Source organism: Macaca nemestrina, chromosome 15 (genome assembly GCF_043159975.1).
Source record: "Macaca nemestrina isolate mMacNem1 chromosome 15, mMacNem.hap1, whole genome shotgun sequence".
Classification (NCBI taxonomy): domain Eukaryota; kingdom Metazoa; phylum Chordata; class Mammalia; order Primates; family Cercopithecidae; genus Macaca; species Macaca nemestrina.
The window spans coordinates 96,489,804-96,512,605 of NC_092139.1; the positions used below are offsets into that span (position 1 = coordinate 96,489,804).

A 22,802-nucleotide genomic window follows, 5' to 3' on the forward strand; every position below is an offset into this window, starting at 1 on the left:
GACGAGGCCTTTCAAGACCAAATGGCCCTAACTCCTGCACCCGACCAGGACGCGTGGCGCCTCCAGAGAGGACGCGCATCGCCCGGAGCAGGTTGCGGTCCCAGTTCCCGCCGAACTCTAGCAACGGCGAGGAGTAATGTCTGCCGTGGGGGGCGGAGCGCACCGGGGGCGGAGCGCGGCCGAAGGGGCGGAGCGAGGCCGAAGGGGCGGAGTAGAGACGACCGGCGGGGGGCGGAGCGAGAATAATGGGGTGGAGCAAGACGGCGGGCGGGGGCGGAGCGAGGACGACGAGGCGGAGCGCAGACCGCCGGCGGGGGGCGGAGCTGGGATGATGGGGCGGAGCGAGAATAAAGGGGCGGAGCACAGATAGAAGTCGGGGCGGGGAGGGGCGGGGCGTTCTCGGCCTTCGGGCCCCGCCTCTCGCCTCAGGCGCGCCTGCCCCGCCTTCTCACTCCCCACGGCGGCGGCGGTGGCGGAGGCCGAGGGCGGGGAGGGAGGGGAGAGCGGGTCACGACGCTGCCGGGGCGGGGATAACCCCTCACGTGGAGCAGATGAAAGGGCCGCGGCGCGACGGCCGGGGGAGCCGAGCTGAGCCTGCGACCCACAAAGCCGCCGCCGCCGCCGCCGCGATGGGGCTGTGAGGCGTCCGCCCGCGTTCGGTCCTCAGCCGGCCCGCGACTATGCCCGGCCGCGCCCGCCCTCCGCGCCCTCCCGCCGCAGGACCATGAGGCCGCGCTCGGGCGGGCGCCCAGGGGCCCCGGGCCGCTGCCGCCGCCGCCTCCGCCGCCGCCCCCGCGGCCTCCGGTGCAGCCGCCTGCCGCCGCCGCCGCCGCTGCCGCTGCTGCTCGGGCTGCTGCTGGCGGCCGCGGGGCCCGGCGCGGCGCGGGCCAAGGAGACGGCGTTCGTGGAGGTGGTGCTGTTCGAGTCGAGCCCAAGCGGCGACTACACCACCTACACCACCGGCCTCACGGGCCGCTTCTCGCGGGCCGGGGCCACGCTCAGCGCCGAGGGCGAGATCGTGCAGGTAGCTGCCCGCCGCCCGGGCCCCGCGCCGCCGCCGCCACAAGATGGCTCCGGGGGCTGCGCCCGCCGACCCCGCCGCGGGCTGCCTGACTGGCGGGCGGGCGGGCGGGAGGGGTGGCCGAGAGGCCGGCGGCATCCCTCTCTTGCGGGCGGGCAGGCGGGCGGGACGCGGCCTCCGGGGCGCAGCCGCGGGGGTCGAGCGCACGTGGGGGCTAGAGCTCCTGTGAGCCCCGGGGCGGGAGGGGGATCCTGGGCCCGGCACCCACGCTGGGGCGGCCCCCTTGGCCGGTTGGGTATTTAGGTCTGCCTCAGGTGGAAGTCCCGGGAACTACGTGTTGAATGTCAACTTTGGAAAGACAAGTGATGAGGGATGGGGTGGCTCGTTTCAGGTTGCAGGCTTTGCTTTCCATCCATGCATGTTCTTTTTGGGTGCGGCTAGGTTTGTCTGAAGGGCTGCACAACATTGGGTTCTTCCCCGGAACCTGCCGCCCGCCTCACCTGGGCGCCGCTGACCCTTCTGTGGGGCTCTGGACAAGCAGCAGCAGGCAGGGGAGGAGGCGGAGCTGGTCGAGGAGTGGGGATGGGGGTTCCCTGGAGTGGCAACGGAAGGCAGCCCTCTCTGCGTGCCTCACATTACAGAGGGTAGGAGGGATACTGCCTGCCCGTCCCTCGGCCAAAGACTAATGCGAAGGGCCTGCAAATGGGGAGATGGGGTCTCTCACTGACAGGGCCTCCACCTTGGACCAAGTGAAAGAGATCTGCATTCCGAAGGAAGCTGGCTAGGGAGAGCTGTAAGCTGTGCCTACTCTTTGGAGGAAGGACTCTCAACTGAAGCTTCTGCGGACGGTTAGCTGGGTGGATGTCTTCCCGCTTCCTTGGCCATGGTTTTATCAACTTGTTAACTGCCAGCGCACTTATGGCAGTTAATATGCGCGCCACGGATGGGGGCGATTTGTAAAGGTTGGCTTGTCTTTGAACTTTTGGGGTGATCGGATGTCTGCAGGGCCTAAGCTTTGTGAGCCTTCTGTGCTTTACTCTTGGATGAGTTATGAATGAAAAGAAGGGGACTGCATGGAATGACTGCATAGCAGCCCACAGCGTAGACAGTCTGTTCCGAGGTGTCCTTTTCCCTCCTTGGGTGCAGACTCAAAGCCCTGCCTCCATAGGACAGAGAGAGCTGTGCAGCCTGACTCCGTAGAGATGTGCCCTTACAAAGCTGGAGGAGGCACCCAGGCCCAAGCGATTAATCAGCAGCATTGCCTTACCGGGCTCTTATCCCCATCTGAAAACTTCTGTGGGGTAAATAGAAGAGGAAACTCCTTCATTGAGCCCTTTGACTATGTTAATGCTTTTGGACTTAAAAAAATGTTGTAATTATGGTCTTCAGAAGTTTTAGAGATGATGCTTTGCTGAAGATTCCTAAACATTTAAGTCTTGCTCCTTGCAACTTCTTGTCTTTCTTTGAGGCTTTCATTGTGCCCTGATGGTTTTTGAAATGTTTGATTTACAACCTTATTAAAAAAAAAAAAAAGACGCTTTAGCGTGGCACTTGACTTTTTGAAGGAGACTTTTGAAGTTTGCAGTTTCTATCTGCAGTGTTTTAAAGTGTCATCTTTCTCAACAGTAGTTTGGTGAGCGAGCTATCCATTATGAGGAGTGTTATGCTTTGGAGATAATCTTGGGTTCACCATTTAATACAAAATTAGCAGTTTAAACACCATTTGTAACTATTTTATCCTTGTGAGTAGAGAGATAATATGTGAATTTGGCAGAAGGAATCTATTCTCTTCTGAAACTTTTTGAAGTGCTTATCTAACTCTTTTGTAGTCCATTAGCCTAGCCAAAAAAAAAAAAAAAGTCAATAGTTGCTAAGTAAAGAAAAGTGACTTAAATGGTATTTAATAAGTTTACCTGTTAAGCAATCACTAATAGGTGTCCTTAATTCCCTTATAGCTGCAGTAATGTTGGTGAGTTTATCTGAGCTGTCTGAATAGTCATTTCATGGTGCACCTCGTATCTTTAGTAACTTCATTGTGGTGGCTGACTTGTTGAACCTCCCTGTTTCTGCGGACAGAGTGCAGTGTGGCTTTCAGGGATGTGTGTGTACAAAGGCTAGCGTGCTTTTATGAGTTCAGCAAATACTGTTTGATTGAAGGAACTGGTGTGGACCTTGTCTGGCAGCCCTGAAAAACTTTTTTGTAAGGAAGGCTGATGTTTTAGGGCCGCTGAGAGGGAATATAACGTTTTCTTTTGGTGAGAAATGAGAAAGCAGAAGGAATAAATTGGTGTCCAGCTTTGGATTAATCATGTTTTCTAAGTAACCTGACCTTTTCAAAACCTCCTTTTATTTACTCTTTAAAAATACCTCCTTTTGTTGACTATCTTGAAAAACCTTTATAGGCTTTAGAGATGATGCTGTGCTGAAGATTCCCAAACATTTTGTCCACAGTCTTCAAGAATAGTTTGAATCTTAACTCTTGCTCATTGTAATTTCTTGTCTTTCTTTGAGGCTTTCATTGTGCCCTGGTGACACAATCTCATTGAACTTTTCAAAACTTCCTTTTATTTACTATCTTAAAAGAAAACAGTAGCCGGGCATGGTGGCTGATGCCTGTAGTCCCAGCATTTTGGGAGGCTGAGGCAGGAGGATTGCTTGAGCCTAGGAGTTCGAGACCAGCCTGGGCAACACAGTTAGACCTGGTCTCTACACACACACACACACACACACACACACACACACACACACACAGCCCAGTGTGGTGGCATGCACCTGTAGTCCCAGCTACTTAGGAGGCTGAGGTGGGAGGATTGCTTGAGCCTGGGAGGCTGAGGTTACAGTGAGCCATGATTACACCACTGTACTCCAGCCTGGACAACGGAGCAAGACTGTCTCTCAAAAACAAACAAACAAAAAACAGTGTGATTTGCTGATTAGCGTTTTATCGTCTCAGAGCAGAGTTCATTTTCCTATAACTAAAGCTAAATAGTAGCATTATAGCATTGCTTTTGTTATTTCCACCGGGGTTCTGTAGCAGTATTATTCATGGTTTAGGGGAGAAAAAACCTGTTTAGGAGTCTGTCACCTTTAAGAATTCTAAGATAAGCCGGGCACGGTGGCTCAAGCCTGTAATCCCAGCACTTTGGGAGGCCGAGACGGGCGGATCACTAGGTCAGGAGATGGAGACCATCCTGGCGAACACGGTGAAACCCCGTCTCTACTAAAAAATACAAAAAACTAGCCGGGCGAGGCGGCGGGCGCTTGTAGTCCCAGCTACTCGGGAGGCTGAGGCAGGAGAATGGCGTAAACCCGGGGGGCGGAGCTTGCAGTGAGCTGAGATCCGGCCACTGCACTCCAGCCCGGACAGAGCCAGACTCCGTCTCAAAAAAAAAAAAAAAAAAAAAAAAAAAAAAAAAAAAAAAAAGAATTCTAAGATAAGAAATTGGTTTGTATTACTGATTTTTAACCCCCCTCCTTATTGTATGCCAATGAAAAGTGTGAGAGTGTGTGTGTGTGTGTGTATATATTTGTATAGTAGATACCATATCACAGTCTGGTTTGCCTAGATAATTCTAACTAGAGTACCTGTTCAGTCATTTCCATGGGTGAGGGTAGGGGAAGCCTAGTTAAGAATTGTGTCAGTTTGTTTGTCAGTATCAGAGAGAGAGAGAGAGAGAGAGAGAGTGCAAGAGGGAGAGAGGTAGTAATTCAAACCTTAGGATTCGTCATTAGGAATCTTGGTTCTTCTCCTTTGCATTTTAGCTTAAATAACTATCCCAAGGTCACCAGTGTAATCTGAGTGAAGAATTTTTTTTTTTGGTCTCCATCTGTGAAAGTTGTGGCGAAAACAATTTGTGGGTATGAAATGCTATTAGTTACTTTTATTATCTTATTTATTTATGCAGTGTTAAAACCCGTTTGCTTGTAAGAGTGTCAGGCATACAGTTTGAATGCTGGAGAAATTAATTACACTTCTCCTATAGTTCTGAAGTGTGGGACTTTAAAGGGTTCTTAGACATATTGATATATATTTCATCTTTGAACCAATTTGTTCTGTTAATGAGATCATTATCTGAAACTTTCAGACTTGGCTGTGCAACTCACATGGTTGGTGATGTTAAATAAAGGCCTGATTAAACACTGGCTAGTGGTATGTGGATTGGTTAAACAAAGAAAATTTGCATTGCTAGAGATGAAAGATTGTTTTAAAGTGGAAATGCTTTTTTTTTTTTTTTTTTTTTTTGCTTGAAGTCAAATATTTAGAAAAGCTTGAGAAATTCATTTGTAGAAGGAATCTGAATGATAGGTTCTGTGTAACTTTAAATTCAGCCTTTCTGGATCCTAGGTTAAATGTTGAATGGACTTGAAAACAGAGAGAAGCTGAGGACATTTAAGAACTAAGTCAGTGCCTTTAGCTATTAGGGGTGGGAAGAGAGCTGGGTGGTGGGTTAAAAGGGCTGATCAAGGTCCTTAAATATCCGATGTTAGGTAAAGGTATCACAGAGAGTAATTTTAGGAAACTAATTCCTCTGCTTTGTTTCCCTGTCAGTGTGCTTCTGCAGTTTAGCATTTGATCAAACACTTTCTTTTCATCTCCATTTTAAGTTAACTTAACAGGCCTGCCTCTAAAAATTGACTTGGTCTAGTAGAACAATTGTGTGCTGACAGCTGACCTGGATTTACACAGAAAGAGATTGCCCACTGTCTTCTCAGATGGGCCTTCAAAGGTTAAAACCAAGCATTTGATTCAGGGGGAAAAATTGGGGCTGTATTTTTTGTCGTTATAAATTCTTAGAGCCTCTTGCCGGCCGGGCGTGGTGGTTCACGCCTGTAATCCCAGCACTTTGGGAGGCCGAGGCAGGCGGATCACAAGGTCAGGAGATGGAGACCATCCTGGCTAACACGGTGAAACCCCGTCTCTACTAAAAATACAAAAAAAAAAAAAAAAAAAAAAAAAATTACCCGGGTGTGGTGGCAGGCGCCTGTAGTCCCAGCTACTCGGGAGGCTGAGGCAAGAGAATGGCGTGAACCCGGGAGGCGGAGCTTGCAGTGAGCGGAGATTGCGCTACTGCACTCCAGGCTGGACGACAGAGTGAGACTCTGTCTCAAAAAAAGAAAAAATTCTTAGAGCCTCTTATTTTCTGTTTTGTTCCCTGAGATCTCGTGGGAGTTACTAGTACAATTCTGAATAGGAATGAAGATGGGAGTTCAGTGTAGAGCTGTAGACTGAAGGGAAGGCAGTGATGGTTTCCTCTTATTTATACAGAGCACTGCCAAGCATGTCATGTTTTGGTTCATCTCATCCTGACACTAAGGTGCAATTAGCCACTATTGTTAACCCATTTTACAGAGGAGAAAAACCGAGGCTGAGAGAAGCAAGTTGACTTCTGTAACTTCACATGGCTAGCAAATGACAAACCTGGATTGAAACCCAGGTCTGCCTGGCCTGCTTATTCTTGTTTTTGCCAAATGAATAGAATTTGACTGGTTAGGATTTTGACATAAATTCAAGTCTAATTTTTAACAACATATAATATAGCAGTTCTTAACCTGAGGGTCACAGACTTTTAGAGATAGCCCATGAACTCCTGCAAGTGTATGCATATTCTTGTCTATGGGCAGTTACAACTTTGCCTCTTCCAGGGTTCTATGATGTGCCCCCTCCACCCCCACGAGGAAAAAGGAAAGCTCTAATGTAGTAGAGCATCGAATAGTCCATTACCGAGACTTTGAGTGGGGTTCAGGCTGACAAGAGTTGTAGGGAAGAAGTCTACAGGTCTGGGTGCCTCCATTGAACATATTTATTTCGTAGACATCTATCACAGCCCTATTCTGTACCAGACACTGTATTACTGTTATCTTCTGGAGTTCAGTCTCTCATGGAGACAGACACATGCATGGATAAATGATATTTCTTCCCAAACGGGTCTCTCCACCGAACTGAGTGCTTAGGCCCTAAGGCATCCATTGTCTATAATGAATTAACTTCCCTCCTGTGCATTGTGCATCATCCTTGGGAGAAGTGAAAATATAGTCACTCAAAGACTTTTCTGCATTTATATGGCAAAGTGCAAGAACGCGACACTCTGAATGCAGGATGTGGGAAAGCAGAGTATAGTTCCTTTTCGTAGTTCATTGAAAAATGAAACAGGGCACCTGTCGCTGTTGAAATGCCTAAAGAGCAGCTTCTCACACCTTCCCTTGTGGACCTGTACCCCATGGGGTCTGTTTTTGCTCATTTCTGGATCTCCCCACAGGGTTCCCACTGCCTGCTATGTATGAGGCACTCAGTATTTATTGAATGAATGATGGAGAGTGGACATCAGGCAGGCAGTGGGTTTTATGGATTATTTATGCTTTAATTGATGAAAACAACTTGCTTTGGCTTGGTTAATAAATTCTGGGATTATCCTTCCTTTTTGGTTGTTGTTTCCAGAAACTTGCTTGGATGGAAAGGATGGCTCTCTCTCTGGTTCCCATAGACCCACTGGTATTATAATACTGGGTTGTATGAAAGTGATCTGGCTGGTTGCGGTGGCTCACACCTGTAATCCCAGCACTTTGGGAGGCTGAGGTGGGCGGATCACAAGGTCAGGAGATTGAGACCATCCTGGCTAATGCAGTGAAACCCTGTCTCTACTAAAAATATAAAAAATTAGCCGGGCGTGGTGGCAGGGGCCTGTAGTCCCAGCTACTGGGGAGACTGAGGCAGGAGAATGGCATGAACCCGGGAGATGGAGGTTGCAGTGAGCCGAGATCGCGCCATTGCACTCCAGCCTGGGCAACAGAGCGAGACTCTGTCTCAAAAAAACAAAACAACAACAACAAAACTGTGTGGGGTGTTTATATTCCAAGGGTACCTGGCATAAGAAAAGTCTGAAGGTGTTCTTTTCCTGATGAAACTGAGTATTGACAAAGCCTTAAAGTGGATAGGTTATGGAAGGAAAGAATCTTGAATTTCCAGTGTCCCTGGGAGTAACAATAAGGGATTGGCATTCAGTATCACCATTAACCTAATCATAATTAACCTATATGCCATGCTAAAAACTTTGCTGCTTGCTTTCTTTCTCTCTCTCTCTCTCTTTTTCTTTTTTTCTTTTTTGACAGGGTCTCATCGTGTTGGCCAGGCTGGAGCACAGTGGTAAGACCATAGTTCGCTGTACTCTTGGACTCCTGGGCTCAGGCAGTCCTCAGGCCTCAGCTTCCCCAGTAGCTAGGATTACAGGTGTATGCCACCATACCCGGCTAATTTTTTATTTTTTGTAGGTATAGTGTCTCGTTATATTGCCTAGACTGGTCTTGTACTCCTGGCCTCCAGTGATCCTCCTGCCTTGGCCTCCCAGTGCTCTGGGATTACAGGTGAAAGCCACTATATCTGGTCAAAACTTTGCTTCTTGATGGTATTTTCCCAAGTCTGGAGAATTTGCATTTCTAATTTGTGACAAAAATGACATTTAAGTAAATCTTCATAATCAAAAGAACCAGATTCAGTCCTTTAATATGTTAGAAAGGAGACTGAAATCCAGAGAAATGCTTTGCTGAAGGCCACATGATAAGGTAGAGATGACCCAGGATTAATATTTGGGTCCCCTGACTCCCAGGCTTGGAGCCCTTCTATTATCCCCGGCTGTAACCTGGCTGAGTGTGGCAGGGAACAACAGATGCAGGGCATGCTTTATGATCAGATGTATAATTGAGGAAAGCCAGGCATTCTTAAATTGTATATTGGGTTTAAGTGGTTGCTTTTCTTTTCTAATTAATTTAGATTTCGAGTCTCTCAGTCTTCCTCCCTGCCAGAACACAGTGCTTTGCTCACATTTAACAGACAAAGTAGATGGCATGTGCCAGGTTTTCAGATGAGGAAGCCAAGCGCAGAGAGGTAAAGTCACTTGTTAAAGTCACTGAGCAAGTCGTTAGTGCAGCTGAGGTTCAAATCTGGTCTGTCTGATTCTAAGCCATTTCTGTTTTCACAAGACTGCTTCACTTCACACTTTCTTATGATGAGGTTATGGGAACTGATGTGGAATTTAGAGTTGAGTTTAAACCCAAAATGATTGACCAAGAACTAAGTCTGTAACTTCAACTGAGAAGATGCCCTATCCTCACAAAGATGTATTTCCTTCCTTTCTTTTCCTCTTCTTTTTTTTAAATAATAAAAGTCTCATTCTAACTTTTTTCCATAAAAAGCCCATCTGCCAAGTTCAGAAAGAGGGACCAGTGACTTGACATATACAACTATCACTCGATGGCACTTCTGTTTTCAGCTATCGGGCAAGCTGGAACGGCTGTAGTTTTCTGTCATTTAAAGGGATTTCTGGTGTGAGACATACCTCCTTCCTGTGGCTGACTTTTATAGCAATTTGGGAGTCTGCAGGTCTTTCTCCAAAGAGGTTGTCCCCTGTTTGTGACCTTTCTTATTTTGCGCAGGCTCATTTAATCCTCCTGGTTGTTAAAACTTACTGTGAGTGCTACATTCCTCAGTTAGCAAACATTCAGTGATGCCCCACTGTCCATCAGATCCTTTGTGGGGCAAGGCAGTGAACACATGAGTAGGACTTGGTCCCTGCCTGCAGGCAGCTGAGTGTAGGTGGCCAGACAGCACACGAACGGTTGCCTTACAGTACAGTGGGGCATGTCCTATCTGGTAGGAAACAGCCTAAAGGATACTGAAGAACACCTGGGGGAGGGAATCTGGCCCTGGTGCTAAGTTTAGACCTGAGCAGCCCATTGTCTGTCACCGTATGAGCATTCTGGCCTTTTCCAACTCATTTTTACCTACCTTTGAGGTTAAAGCTGATAACCTCTTTGAAGAGAGGTGCCTTTATACCTTTCTAACAGAATAGGAAGGAGGCAAAGAGTAGAGGTTCTTTGTTCTATTTGTAGCTTGAATGAGATGTTTTAAAATCTGACATTCAGTGGCTCTGTTTACTCTTGATAGTGTCAAAAGAATAAGGTCAGCTGGCCCGTTGTGGTTCAAAGGAGAGCATTTTATTTTTATTGCCCTTAAGATGTGTTGTAAGATTTGATATTAATTTCCTCCTCTCCCCAGCAGCCAGTGTAATATAGTTGTTTAGAAACTCAGTATAGAGTTTGATTCTGTGAAAACAAAGTTTGATCCTAGAATTTTGATGGGAAAACATATGTTAGAATGGGGACTTCTGGCCTCCTGGTGCAGGAGTGCCTGCATTTAAAAAATAAAAGAGCGGGGTAGTACTCAATTAGGTGTGTGTAAGCTCCCATCCAGCACTGTAAGAATTTGATTACAACTTGATTTTCTTTTTTTTTTTTTTTGAGATGGAGTCTTGCTCTGTCGCCCAGGCTGGAGTGCAGTGGCCGGATCTCAGCTCACTGCAAGCTCCGCCTCCCGGGTTTACGCCATTCTCCTGCCTCAGCCTCCCGAGTAGCTGGGACTACAGGCGCCCGCCACCTCGCCCGGCTAGTTTTTTGTATTTTTTAGTAGAGACGGGGTTTCACCGTGTTAGCCAGGATGGTCTCGATCTCCTGACCTTGTGATCCACCCATCTCGGCCTCCCAAAGTGCTGGGATTACAGGCTTGAGCCACCGCGCCGGGCCCTTGATTTTCTACTTGAGTTAATTTTAGTATGCTATCTTGTCAGCAGACATTTATTGAATGTTTACTGTAGATACTGTATAGAGAAGAAACACAGATTTTATGCACCCGTGATATAATTTGTGCTTTTCAGATGTTATTTCTCTGATTTATTCGAGAGTTTGAGGCTGTGTGAGCTACCGTGCCAGCCTTGGTTATTTTCTTAATTTCTTTCTTTTTTTGAGACAAGGTCTGGCTCTATCGCCCAGGCTGGAGTGCAGTGGCGTGATCTTGGCTCACTGCAACCTCTGCCTCCCGGGCTTAAGCCATCCTCCCACCTCAGTCTCCCGGGTAGCTGGGAATACAGGTGCACATCACCACACCCAACTAATGTTTGTATTTTTTGTAGAGATGGGGTTTCTCCATGTTGCCCAGGCTGGTCTTGAACTTGTGAGCTCAAGCAATTCACCCGCCTTGACCTCCCAAAGTGCTGGGATTATAGGCGTGAGCCACCATGCCTGTCCTGCTTTGGTTATTTTCATAGGATTTCTAGAATTAGGTTCACTGAATTAAGTGGTATAAAAAATTTTGAGGCTTTTGCTACGTATTTTTAGATTGCTCTACAGGAGTGGTCTAGTTTATACTCCCCTACCAGGTCACCATGTATGTTTCCACACGATAGCCCTACTCGCAACAGATAGTATGTTTTGCCCTGTTGCCCAGGCTGGAGTGCAATGGTGCAATCTTTCTTGGCTCACTGCAGCTTGAAATCTCAGGCTCAAGTGATCCTTCCGCCTCAGCCTCCCAAGTAACTGAGACTACAGGCATGCACCACCATGCCTGGCTAATTTTTTTTTTTTTCGTAGAGATGGGGTTTTGCCATGTTGCCCAGGTTCATCTCAAACTCTTGGGCTCAAGTGAACCACCCACCTTGGCCTCCCAAAGTGCTTGAGACTACAGGTGTGAGCCACTGTGACCCACTGTATGTTTCTTAAAGAAATAAAATGTCATAAAAGTGAAAGTCTATATATTCCCTATCATTTAGTAAATAGTAAAATACTGACTTTTTTTTTTTGTCTGCCATGAGGATCTGAATTATGACTAATGTCTGCACTGAAGGGAAGGTACCTGGCATGGCATCTGGGTGCCTCCCTTGTAGGTGTATCAGAGCATGATTCAGAAGCAGCAGGTTGCCCTTGTGTTCTGGGCAGGAACACGGCGTCTGTCCAGGCAGATGGCCATGCTCGGAGGCCTCACGGTGGGGACCACTGTGCTGTCGTCACACCCTGTGGCAGCAGATTGTTGCCCAGGAGGGTGCTGCTTCAGTTGCTGGTTTCTGCCCTTCCTCTTTCCCGTTGAGCAGGCTTTCTGCTTCTCAACCGGCTGGATTCAGAAAGGCTGAATGAATCTGTCCTCGAATTCAGAGTGACACTGTCAGTTGGTGGTGGGCAGAGATGCAGGTTGAGCCCAAGCACCAGACTCTCGGGGGTGCATCTAAGCAGCAAGCATATAGGCTGAAAACAGCTTCCAGGTGTTTTGTTCGATCTCTGTTAAAAATGTAGAAAGTGTACATAAAAATGGGCTCTTCTCAAAAAAAATTAAGAGATCTGGCATCAGGGGGTCCATAGTCCCATGAGGCAATAGCCTGCCATAAGTGGAGTGGCAGCTGCCCCCTTCAGCAGGGGCACAGGCACAAGTCCCTATTGCATTGCCCAGCTTACTTCCCTCACTGACAGTTCCATTTACAGATGCCTGGCCCTGTAGGCATTGGGGTTGGCCATCCATTCTGTCTCTGGAAGTTCCAGAGTTGAAAGCTTTTAACTTGTGCTTGGCGAGTCTCTTTTCTCTCCTTCCCCAACCAACCTGAGTGTGAGATGTCCATCAGTGGACCCCATGAGTCTCAAGTTATGCTACTGAATAAGGCCCAGCTACCCTTGATGTGACCAGAGGGCATTTTTTGCTTTGGTATAGGTGTGGAAGGCTGAAATCTGGAGCCATTGGCCTGTGCCTTCATAAAGATCTTTGCTCTTTCTCTCTTTTTGGCTCTATGGTTTCTCTTAATTCTGAGACTTAACTGTTTGCGCTGAAGGGCACCTTGAAAATGCTATGACTCAGCTCTCCTTTTGCAGTGAGGGAACTGGGGCAAGGGCTTCTAGCTTTTGGTCTTAAGAGCTGGGATTAGAACTCAGAACTTGGGGTTCTTTCTAGAACGGCATTCTGCTGCAATGGTTGAATTCCAGAAAATCTTCCATGTGCCTGTAGCTTTAGGGTTCCTGGTGTACTTTCACTTATAGTATCTTGGTTCATCCTCTCATTTGGGAGCACCTTTTCTGGATTCCGCCTCAGAAGGCTGTCTGCCGTTATGGTGGTCTGAGACGGAGTCTTGCTCTGTCGGCCAGGCTGGAGTGCAGTGGTGCGATCTCGGCTCACTGCAGCCTCCCCATCCTGGGTTCAAGCGATTCTCCTGCCTCAGCCTCCCGAGTAGCTGGGATTACAGGCGCCCACCATCACTCCCGGCTAATTTTTATTTTTATTTTTATTTTTTTGAGATGGAGTCTTGCTCTGTCCCCCAGGTTGGAGTGCAGTGGCGCGATCTCGGCTCACTGCAACCTCCGCCTCACGGGTTCAAGCAATTCTCCTGCCTCAGCCTCCTGAGTAGCTGGGACTACGGGTGCATGCCACCACGCCTGTCTAATTTGTGTATTTTTAGTAGAGACAGGGGTTCACCATGTTGGCCAGGATGGTCTCGATCTCTTGACCTCGTGATCCGCCCACCTTGGCCTCCCAAAGTGCTGGGATTACAGGTGTGAGCCACTACACCTGGCCCCTATATTTTTAGTAGAGACAGGGTTTCGCCACGTTGGCCAGGCTGGTCTCAAACTCCTGACCTCAAGTGATCTGTCCGCCTCAGCCTCCCAAAGTGTTGGGATTATAGGCGTGAGCGGGAGCCACTGTGCCCAGCCTGAGAATGCTTTTCTTTGTACCTAATTTGTATACTTTTCCTTAAATGCATTTGACATTGCGTGTTTAGCACCTTTATGGGATTTCTGGAATATCGCTGGGTGCCTGGAGACTTGGCATCTTTTCAGAATGTGCCTCAGTCTTGGAGTAGGTGGTGAGCAGATAGCTAATGGCATGTAAAGAATGTTGCAAGCTTGACTTGCAAAGCTATTTCAAAATTTAAATAAAGGTAGCTTGTGGCTGAGTTGAAGGGAAATGGTGGTATCTTCAAGACAATGCTTGGCTTGCTCTGCCCCTTGCTGACTTCCTTTTTCAGGCCTGATGCTGCCCAAGCTGTTTCCCTGTCTCTCATTCTCTATCTTTTGGTTTTTCTTTTTCTTTATTTATTTTTAAAAGAGACCAGGTTTCACTATGTTGCCCAGACTGGACTTGAACTCTTAGGCTCAAGTGATCCTTCTGTCTCAGCCTCCCGAGTAGCTGGGACTATGCAGGCATGTGCCACTGCAGTCGGCTCTCACATTCTCTTTCTTCCCATCAGTTCTTCCCTTCCCTTCAGATTCATCCTTCTAAAGTAATCTTTGGTCACATCAGTCTCTTGATCAAAATCTTTCGTGGTGTCCTGTTGATTACTACTGAGCTGAGTGAAGAGGTGACCTAGCTGCCGCAGTCTCTCATTGTTGCCTCTGGGATGTGGGCCTGTGTGTTGCTGTCCTTGTTCCTGAATGGGTCCTGGGCTTTCCTCTCTCTGTGCTTTTCTTTCTTTTTTGAGGGTGTAGGGGAGACAGAATCTCACTCTGTCATTCAGGCTGGAGTACAGTGGCACAATCTTGGTTCACTGCAAACTCCGCCTCCCGGGCTTAAGCAATCCTCCTGCCTCAGCCTCCTCAGTAGCTGGGACCACAGAAACGCGCCACCATGCCCTGCTAATTTTTGTATTTTTAGTAGAGACAGGGTTTCACCACATTTCCCAGGCTGGTCTTGAACTCCTGAGCTCAAGTGATCCACCTGCCTCAGCTCCCAAGGTGCTGGGATTACCAGCGTGAGCCACCGCACTTGGCCTGTGCCTTTCCTTTTGGATTGCCTGCTGCAATACATGTCTTCACCTCCATATTTTTGACTCCTATCTTTGCTTTCCACTGTCTTTTTCCTGTCCCAACTCCTCCCATCTGCAGCCAAACTTTCAATCCTTCCCATGAAGCTTTTTCCTGGATTCCACCAGTGTGTTCCTTTGAACCAGAGCACTCCATCTCCCTATTGCCTTGGATGTAAAACATGTAAATTATTTACCGAACCGGAATTCTCCTGATCACACTACTTTGGGATAGCATAGTGAGAGGAATGTGAAAGGGGTGTTAATGTGGCCTGCAGAAAAAAAGACTTGGCTTTTTTCTCTTTTTTTAGATGGGGTCTCACTCTGTCACCCAGGTTGGAGTGCAGTGGCATAATCTCAGCTCACTGCAACCTCCGCCTCCTAGTCTCAAAGCATCCTCCCACCTCAACCTCCTGAGGCTGGGAACATAGGCACACACCACCACACCTGGCTAATTTTTTGTATTTTTGGTAGAGAGGGGGTTTTGCTATGTTGCCCAGGCTGCGCTTGAACTCCTAATCTCGGGTGATCCACCCACCTCGGCCTCCCAAAGTGCTGGGATTACAGGCGTGAGCCACTGTGCCCAGCCAAGACTTGTTTTTTTGAGGGAGAATTTTCTATGATTGTTGCAACTATTTGCAAGCAGCTTTCACACATGGTATGTCCTGATTATTCCAAATAGTTGGGATAGTCCAGACTCTCAAAATAATTTCACCTTGCCTGTGCTTCCTGGAGGTCTGGAGAAAGGAGATAGTATGAGGAGGTGACACCTTCTGGCTCCTTCCAGCCTGGCTTGTGCCTGCCCTGGGAACATTGTTCAGAACATGCTAGAGAAGAGAATGTCACAGCCTGACTGTAGACTTCTGGGGATGTGTTTTATTTAAATATGTAAAATATAATAGTTTGGTGTCACTGAAAACACTGGGACTTTTGGAGGAATAGTAGAAGTTCTATGTAGCTTCAGAATGACCCATCAGAAACAACTGTATATGAGTCTTTACTTATATTTGTACCATATTGCTTCCCCCCACATTTTTTTCCCTTTGGAAGCTCTGGCATGGGCCTTGATCCTGTGTTTAAGTGCTGTGTGGGAAGCAGAATTTAAAAGGACTGTAGTAGTATTTCTAAAGAGTCTAACAGGCTACATGTGAGAGAATTTTAGATTTCAATTTAGCAAACATTTGATTTTCTAGTCTTTATGGGGCTGACTGTAAGTATTTGGGAAATTATTGAAGTATTGCTTAGTTCTGTGTAAGTTGGCATGTTGAGGGTTTTTTTTTTTTTTTTTTTTTGGTTACCGTTGCTGTTTTTGTGGGACAGTGGTGATTATATGGGCATCGGGACCTTCAGAAATATTCCAGAATCTATGATATGTTGTATTCCACTTGTGCCAAAGGGGTTTCAGGCTGCCTTTTCATGGCATGTTCACTCCAGAAAAGCTCTAATGCCCATCAATAAATGTCACCCTCATCCTAGGAATTAAATGAAGAGATAATATGTAGTTTTGAAGTTTTGGTGTTATTAGGTTTAAATCTCTAGGACACATATAAACGCACTTGTGGTATTAAATGTGCCGGGTGGGTGATTTCAAGTTCCAGTGGCAGTGGTAATTTTTGCATTTCCTGACTCTTGTGTTTAAATTTGCAGTCTCAACATTGCATCACCATAGGTTTTCACATTTAATGAATATTTATGTTGAGCTGAGTTCTATACGAATGGGGTGGTTTCTTACTTGATTATAGCTTGCTGTGTACTGTGGCCAGGAGTGCCCTACAGACAACAGAGTTGGCACACGTCTCAGCATGCCAAGCCCCGGCGGATGTGGTTAGGGACCACGGTGACTGGGGCATTGGTTGTCATACCAACCTTGTTTTTGGAAGGGGAAAGCTCTGAAACAGCAATGGGATGGGGGCAGAATAGTTTTGAATATTCCAAGTAAAATTATTCCCTATATGTTCCCTGCAAGAAGATGCTGTAGAAAACTATAATTCTTACTATGTGCTCAGATAGCATGAGTTAATTTTCTTTCTTTTCTTCTTTCTGTCTATTTTTTTTTTTTTTTTTTAGACAGAGTCTCATTCTGTCGCCAAGGCTAAAGTGCAGTGGTATGATCTTGGCTCACTTTAGCCTTGACCTCCTAGGCTCAAACGATCCTCCCACCTCAGCCTCCCAAGTAGCTGGGACCACAGGCTTGTGCCACCATGCCCAGCTAATTTTGTTTATGTTTTCTAGAAATGAAGTCTCAGTATGTTGCCCAGGCTAGTCTCGAACTCCTGGGCTCAAGCGATAGTTAATTTACTTTTGCAAGGCTGTTTTAATTGTCCTGTTGCAAAGGTGTGGAAGTTATATGATGGGCCTTTCATGTGTGAATTTCTTCCCTACTTGTTGGAGGGTAAACAGGGATCTTCTGTCTCTTCCTGTTACAGACCCTCTTCTCTCAACTCTTGCCAACCTCCCTTGCCCTCTGGTAACTAACCTAGTGATGACTGATTGGGGGAGGGAGAAGGGAAAGAAAAATAGGAAGGATAAATGGGGGATTCCTCCTCCCCCAGCTCCTTATCTACATTCCTCACTTTCCCCTATACCAGAAAGGGGTTTCCTTGCTCCTCCCTATTGTATATAAGCAAAGACCACAGTCGAAGGTGCGGTCACACATAAGTGGGATGTTAGGATGCCCTGCTCACGAGCTTCGGCAGACAGAACTGGGATGAGAGGAAGGAAACGTCCCTGGCATCTCATGCTGGAATGCTGTTACCTCTTTGCAAATGGTGCCTTGCATGATTAATTCTATGGTACTTGGTGGTGTGCAGTAAAATGTCTGGAAGGGAATTGATTGGGTCTGGTAAGCCAGATGGGAGCCCAGAATGGCAGAGTGGGATGTGACTTGCAGGTGGCATCTGCTGTTCTAGTGCCTCTTTACAGAAGATGACCTGAGCTTCCGGAGGCTGCCACCTGTCCAGGTTCAACAGCTTAGGCAGTCTGGTGTTGTGGAGGGCTTGTCCTCAAGCCTCATCACACAAAAAAGGTAAAAACCCCACCCCTTTGAAAAGAAACTTACTATTTCAGAAGAGGGAGGCGAACCACCGATTTAATCTTCGCTTACTGACTTGGAGCCAACTCTCCATTAGATTGTAACCTCCTTCCGGGCAGGGTTGGTGTCTCAATCTTTTTAACATTTTTCAGCTGGGTGTGGTGGCTTACACCTATAATCCCAGCTTTGGGAGGCTGAGGTGGGATGATTGCTTGAGGCCAGGAATTTAAGACCAGCTTGGACAACATAGGGAGACTGTTCCTACAAAAAATTTTTTTTTTAAAAATTAGCCAGGTGTGGTGGTGCACATCTGTATTCTTAGCTACTTGGGAGGCTGAGGTAATAAGATCACTTGAGCCCTGAAGGTTGAGGCTGCAGTGAGCTGTGGTCGTACCACTGCATTCCAGCCTGGGTAACAGAGAGAGACCTGTTTCTAAAAAAAAAAAAAAAAAAAATTAATATAGAAAACATTCCCCAGTTCAACTTAAAGAGCCTCTTTGTTTGAATTAGGAAAAGCTGTACCTTCCTCAAGATACCTGACTTCTATTTGCTGCAAATCGGTCATAATGTGAATCTAGGATGAGCACAGATCTGAACGGCACCTCCTAGAGTTGTGCAGTGCACAAGGCCAATGCCCAGAAGGCACTCTTCCATCTCCCTGTTGGCTGATGTGGCACCTAAGTTGTTCCCCCTTCTCTAATGCTTCTCCCTCAGCAATTCTGATTTGCTGCTGCTTATTTCTGTAGTCCTAGGAAACCAGGGAACCATGTTTGTTAGAATTGTGTGTAAAGTTAGGGAACAGAGACATGAAGAGGGTGTGTAAGTAGTTTAGTATGTGGACTGGTTTGGCTGCTTTTCTGCTTTGTGCTGGCTCTTTGGAGATCAGCTGACTGGAGCATGGAGTCCTCAAATTTTGGGGGCATGTAATAAATGGATGGGCGTTTTTTGTTTTTTTTTTTTTTGAGACAGAGTCTTACTCTGTCACCCAGGCTAGAGTGTGTAGTGGCACGATCTCGGCTCACTGCAACCTCTGCCTCCCGAGTTCAAGCGATTCTCCTGCCTCCTGCCTCAGCCTCCTGAGTAGCTGGGATTACATGTGCACAACACCATACCTGGCTAATTTTTTGTATTTTTAGTAGAGATAGGGTTTTGCCATGTTGCCCAAGCTAGTGGATAGGCCTTTTATGGTGCAGAAATGGCACCACTATTTTGTGGGTATTCCTAATCACCAACTTTTAAGTTAGTTGTTTTTTTTTTTTTTTGAACTTGGAGTCTCGGTCTGTTACCCAGGCTGGAGTGCAGTGGCTCGATCTTGGCTCACTGCAACTTCTGCCTCCAGGGCTCAAGCAATTCTCCTGCCTCAGCTTCCTGAGTAGCTGGGATTACAGGTGTGCGCCACCACGTCCAGCTAATGTTTGTATTTTTTTTTTTTTTTTTTTGAGAGGGAGTCTTGCGCTGTCTCCCAGGCTGGAGTGCTGTGGCCGGATCTCAGCTCACTGCAAGCTCCGCCTCCCGGGTTTGCGCCATTCTCCTGCCTCAGCCTCCCAAGTAGCTGGGACTACAGGCGCCCGCCACCTCACCCGGCTATTTTTTTGTATTTTTTAGTAGAGACGGGGTTTCACTGTGTTAGCCAGGATGGTCTCGATCTCCTGACCTCGTGATCCGCCCGCCTTGGCCTCCCAAAGTGCTGGGATTACAGGTGTGAGCCACCGCGCCCGGCTAATGTTTATATTTTTAGCAGAGACGGGGTTTTGCCATGTTGGCCAAGGCTGGTCTTGAACTCCTGACCTCAGGTGATCCACCCGCCTTGGCCTCCCAAAGTGCTGGGATTACAGGTGTGAGCTACCACGCTCTGAGCTACCACGCTCGGCAAGTTAACTTTGAATAACCTGGTTTGGGTGTAAGTTCTTTTTAGTTCTTCAAACTACAACCTTTAGCCGACTGTATTTAAGAGGAGTTGGGAGGACAGAGCAGTGTTTTTCATTTTGCTATGCAGACACCCAGCATTTGCCAGGCCTTTTTCTTTTTATTTTCTTTTAGATGGGGTCTCACTCTGTTGCCCAGGCAGGAGTGCAGTGGTGCAATCTTGGTTCACTGCGACCTCCCCATCCTGCGCTCAAATGACCCTCCCACCTTAGTCTGTTGAGTAGCTGGGACTACAGGCGCCCTGCTAATTTTTGTATTTTTCGCCAGGTTCTTTAAGCATGTTGTAAACTTTGTAGAACAAATTGGTTCTGGGTTTCCTTTGATGGGAGAGGCTGCAGAGTGCTGAGTCTGGAGACAGACAGCTTGGGTTTGAATCTGGCCTTTGGCAGTTACCTGCTGTGGAAAGATGGCATTGCCTCTCTGGATCTCAGTTTCTGCATCAGTAAAATGGAGATAAACTTTTCCTAGCGTTGTTATGAGGATTACATGAGTTACTCACAGTATGCAATTTATATTTAGTGGGGATGAGGTTGAAGAAAATACATAATTTCATGCTGCTCCTCACATATACCTAACGTTTATGTTGTAGTTCCCAAGTGGTTGGAAATTCTTATTCTAAAATGGTAGCTTATCAAAGTTAAAGGAATCCAAAAATGCCATTTACTGAGAAGAGAAGTGATCATAACATAGGAATTTTTTTTTTTTAACATGCTTAGTGCCTTTCTACTTGGACCTAGGTCCCTTCTCCCCTAGTGTGGGGGTTCATGGGCTCCCCAGAGTAGTTCTTAAGCACTTTGCAAGAGGTGCAGGCTGCTCATTTCTCCGATTCCCAGTTCCTTCTGTTTCCTGGGAGGAATGCTTTGCTGCAGCTTCACCTGCTCATCCCTACTCTCTACAGCTGGATCATTGTCCAGGCCTTAAGCTCTGTTAGTCGGGCACGTGTGCACACACAGACACACACACGCACCGCTGGATGTGAACTCTTGAGTCCAGTGTGTTTCTAGGCCAGCCTGCCTGTTGTTCCAGGTTGCTCTCAAGGAAAGGAGGGTGCTGATTCCTCCCTTGGATCCAGCTGGACGTGTGGAATGCTGCGACATACTAAGGCTGTGCTCTGGGGGCCCAATTACGTGGGACTTGTGGCAAGCATAAGTGACTTCAGCGCTTGGTTTGATCCAGCGTGTGATTTTGCCAAAGCAAATACTTTTTAAATCTTAACCCCCCAAATTAGACACATTGACTTTTTCTAAAAATGGGAATGATTGGAGAGCATTATTATTATTTTTTTAATCCCCTCCCCCTCCTGACCTCCCCCTCACCAAGACTGGGCTTTGCATTCCTCTCCTTGAATGGAGAAGGTGAGTTCTGCCTACCTCCCCCTAACATTCCTGAAACTGGGTGCTAGAAAGATGCCCCTTTCTGAAGGTGTGTGTGTTTTCCACAAGAGGTTCTGCTCCTTCCTACGTCAAGGCCAAAGAAAGGATTTGCCATCCTGATGGAACTTTCCTAACTGGGAACTCGTCCTGGATTTCTTGGGATTCTGATCCAGAATGTGTATAGGGAAAACTGTTGGGTGACTTCCCATGGTGACCTTGAACGCGTCTGAGAGGCTCAGCCAAAATTTCTTGTGTGGCCTCTGAATGAGCTAGCAAGCAAGCGAGGTCAGTGGGCCTTCCCGCTCAACACCCTGTCTCTCTCCTCAAAGTGTCTTGGGTAAAGGGCATACTCACAGGGTGGAATTAATCTGGCGTTAGAGAGTGAGCTTGTTCTTATCTTGTCTAAACTGGAAAAAAAAATGCCTTTAAATAAGCAACCTAACCTCACCCCAGAAAACAACTCCTAGTTAACCTTGGCTCCTCTTCCCTAGGCCTCTGTCTTTAAGTCTGAGTGACCTGGTAGGATTGATCAGCTTTGAAGTCCTAAGATGCTATTTTAATACTGTTTTTTTACGTTGCAGGTTTCGAGACTGATTTAACTAGATTCTGGAGGAGCTTACTTTACAGCATTCTTAAGAGCTCGAACAATCTTGAAAGAGTTAAACTCTAATTAGCTCATTCCTAAGGTATTTAATGCCCTTATTAAAACTCAACTGCTCGTTCACTTTTTTCTTTAGTGAATCAGATTTCTTGAGGAGCTGAGCCTTCGCTCCTCAGATCACAGGCTCACATGTTGAAGCTGGCAGTGCTAGAGGCTAGTTCCTATCTGTGTGACAGCATTTTTAATTTAACAGGACCGCCTTTGATGTTCCCAAATATTTATAGGCAGCTTTAGATCATTTCAGTGTGTGCTTTCTTTTTCTTCTCTCTCTCTCTCTCTTTTAACTGGAGCAAAAGTTCTTCCTCATGCAACAGCCTTCCTTTTATCCTGTTTAGTTTATTTTTGTTTCCTTTGCAGCTTTGGCGAAGGCTGTTTGGCTGCATTCACACACACACGAGATTGACCCTTCTTTTTGCTTCTTTGGTAAAGGCTACCTCTCTGTATCATCCTGCCTGCTTGAGATTGCTTAAGGCACTTCTCTTCATCCCTTGACTTTCTTCAGGCTGAGTTTTTTTCTAATCTGGCTTAGGAATCTGTTCTTTGGCTGACCTGAGAGCTTTCAGACTATCATGGAGACCTGGGCATTGTGTAAAGGTGTCTTTTTTTTTTTTTTTTTTGAGACAGGTTCTCGCTCTGTCACCCAGACTGGAAGTGCTGTGGAACGATCATAGCTCACTATAACCTTGATCTCCTCAAGTGATCCTTCTACCTCAACCTCCCGAGTAGCTGGGACTACAGGCACTTGATACCACTCCCAGCTAATTTTTTTTTTCATTTTTTTTTGTAGAGATGAGGTCTTGCTTTGTTGCCCAGATTGGTCTTGAATTCTTAGGCTCCGGCAGTCCTCCTGCCTTGGCCTCCCAAAGTGCTGAGATTACAGGTATGAGCCACCTCACCTGGCCTTGAAGGTGTCTCTTTATGGATGGCCAGGCTGTAATATCCTACTCTGCTTGCCGGCATTGACATTGATGGGGCCTAGGCAAGTTGGGATTTACAGTGTATCTTTTGCAGATACTGTTATAACTGGGGCAGGAAATTCAGACAGAATTCTCTCCTGATCATTTCAGGCTTACTCTGTTAGACTTCTTGGCTGAAAATAACAGAGGATCAAAGATTTTGGTTTCAGGGATGGGAAAAACAGGGCTTTGAGGTAGATTTGTTAAGCCATTAGGAGAAAGAAAAAGGAAAC

The 22,802-nt window shown here is 46.9% G+C and overlaps 1 protein-coding gene across 5 annotated transcripts in view; it reads left to right on the forward strand.

The window, feature by feature from the left end:
- The first annotated feature begins 528 nt into the window (after positions 1–528).
- LOC105487279 (zinc and ring finger 3) overlaps positions 529–22,802 on the forward strand; it is a 177,084-nt gene continuing 154,810 nt past the window's right edge. Inside the window, exon 1 of one of the 5 annotated variants that reach the window (XM_011750729.2) lies at positions 529–1,024. In XM_011750729.2, the coding sequence (XP_011749031.2) occupies positions 725–1,024 (300 nt within the window). In that variant the 5' untranslated portion in view covers positions 529–724. Of the gene's footprint in view, positions 1,025–1,248; positions 1,984–10,502; positions 17,648–22,802 lie in introns of those variants that run through there. The other 4 variants (XM_071080343.1, XM_071080339.1, XM_071080342.1 and 1 more) reach the window with 4 other exon arrangements.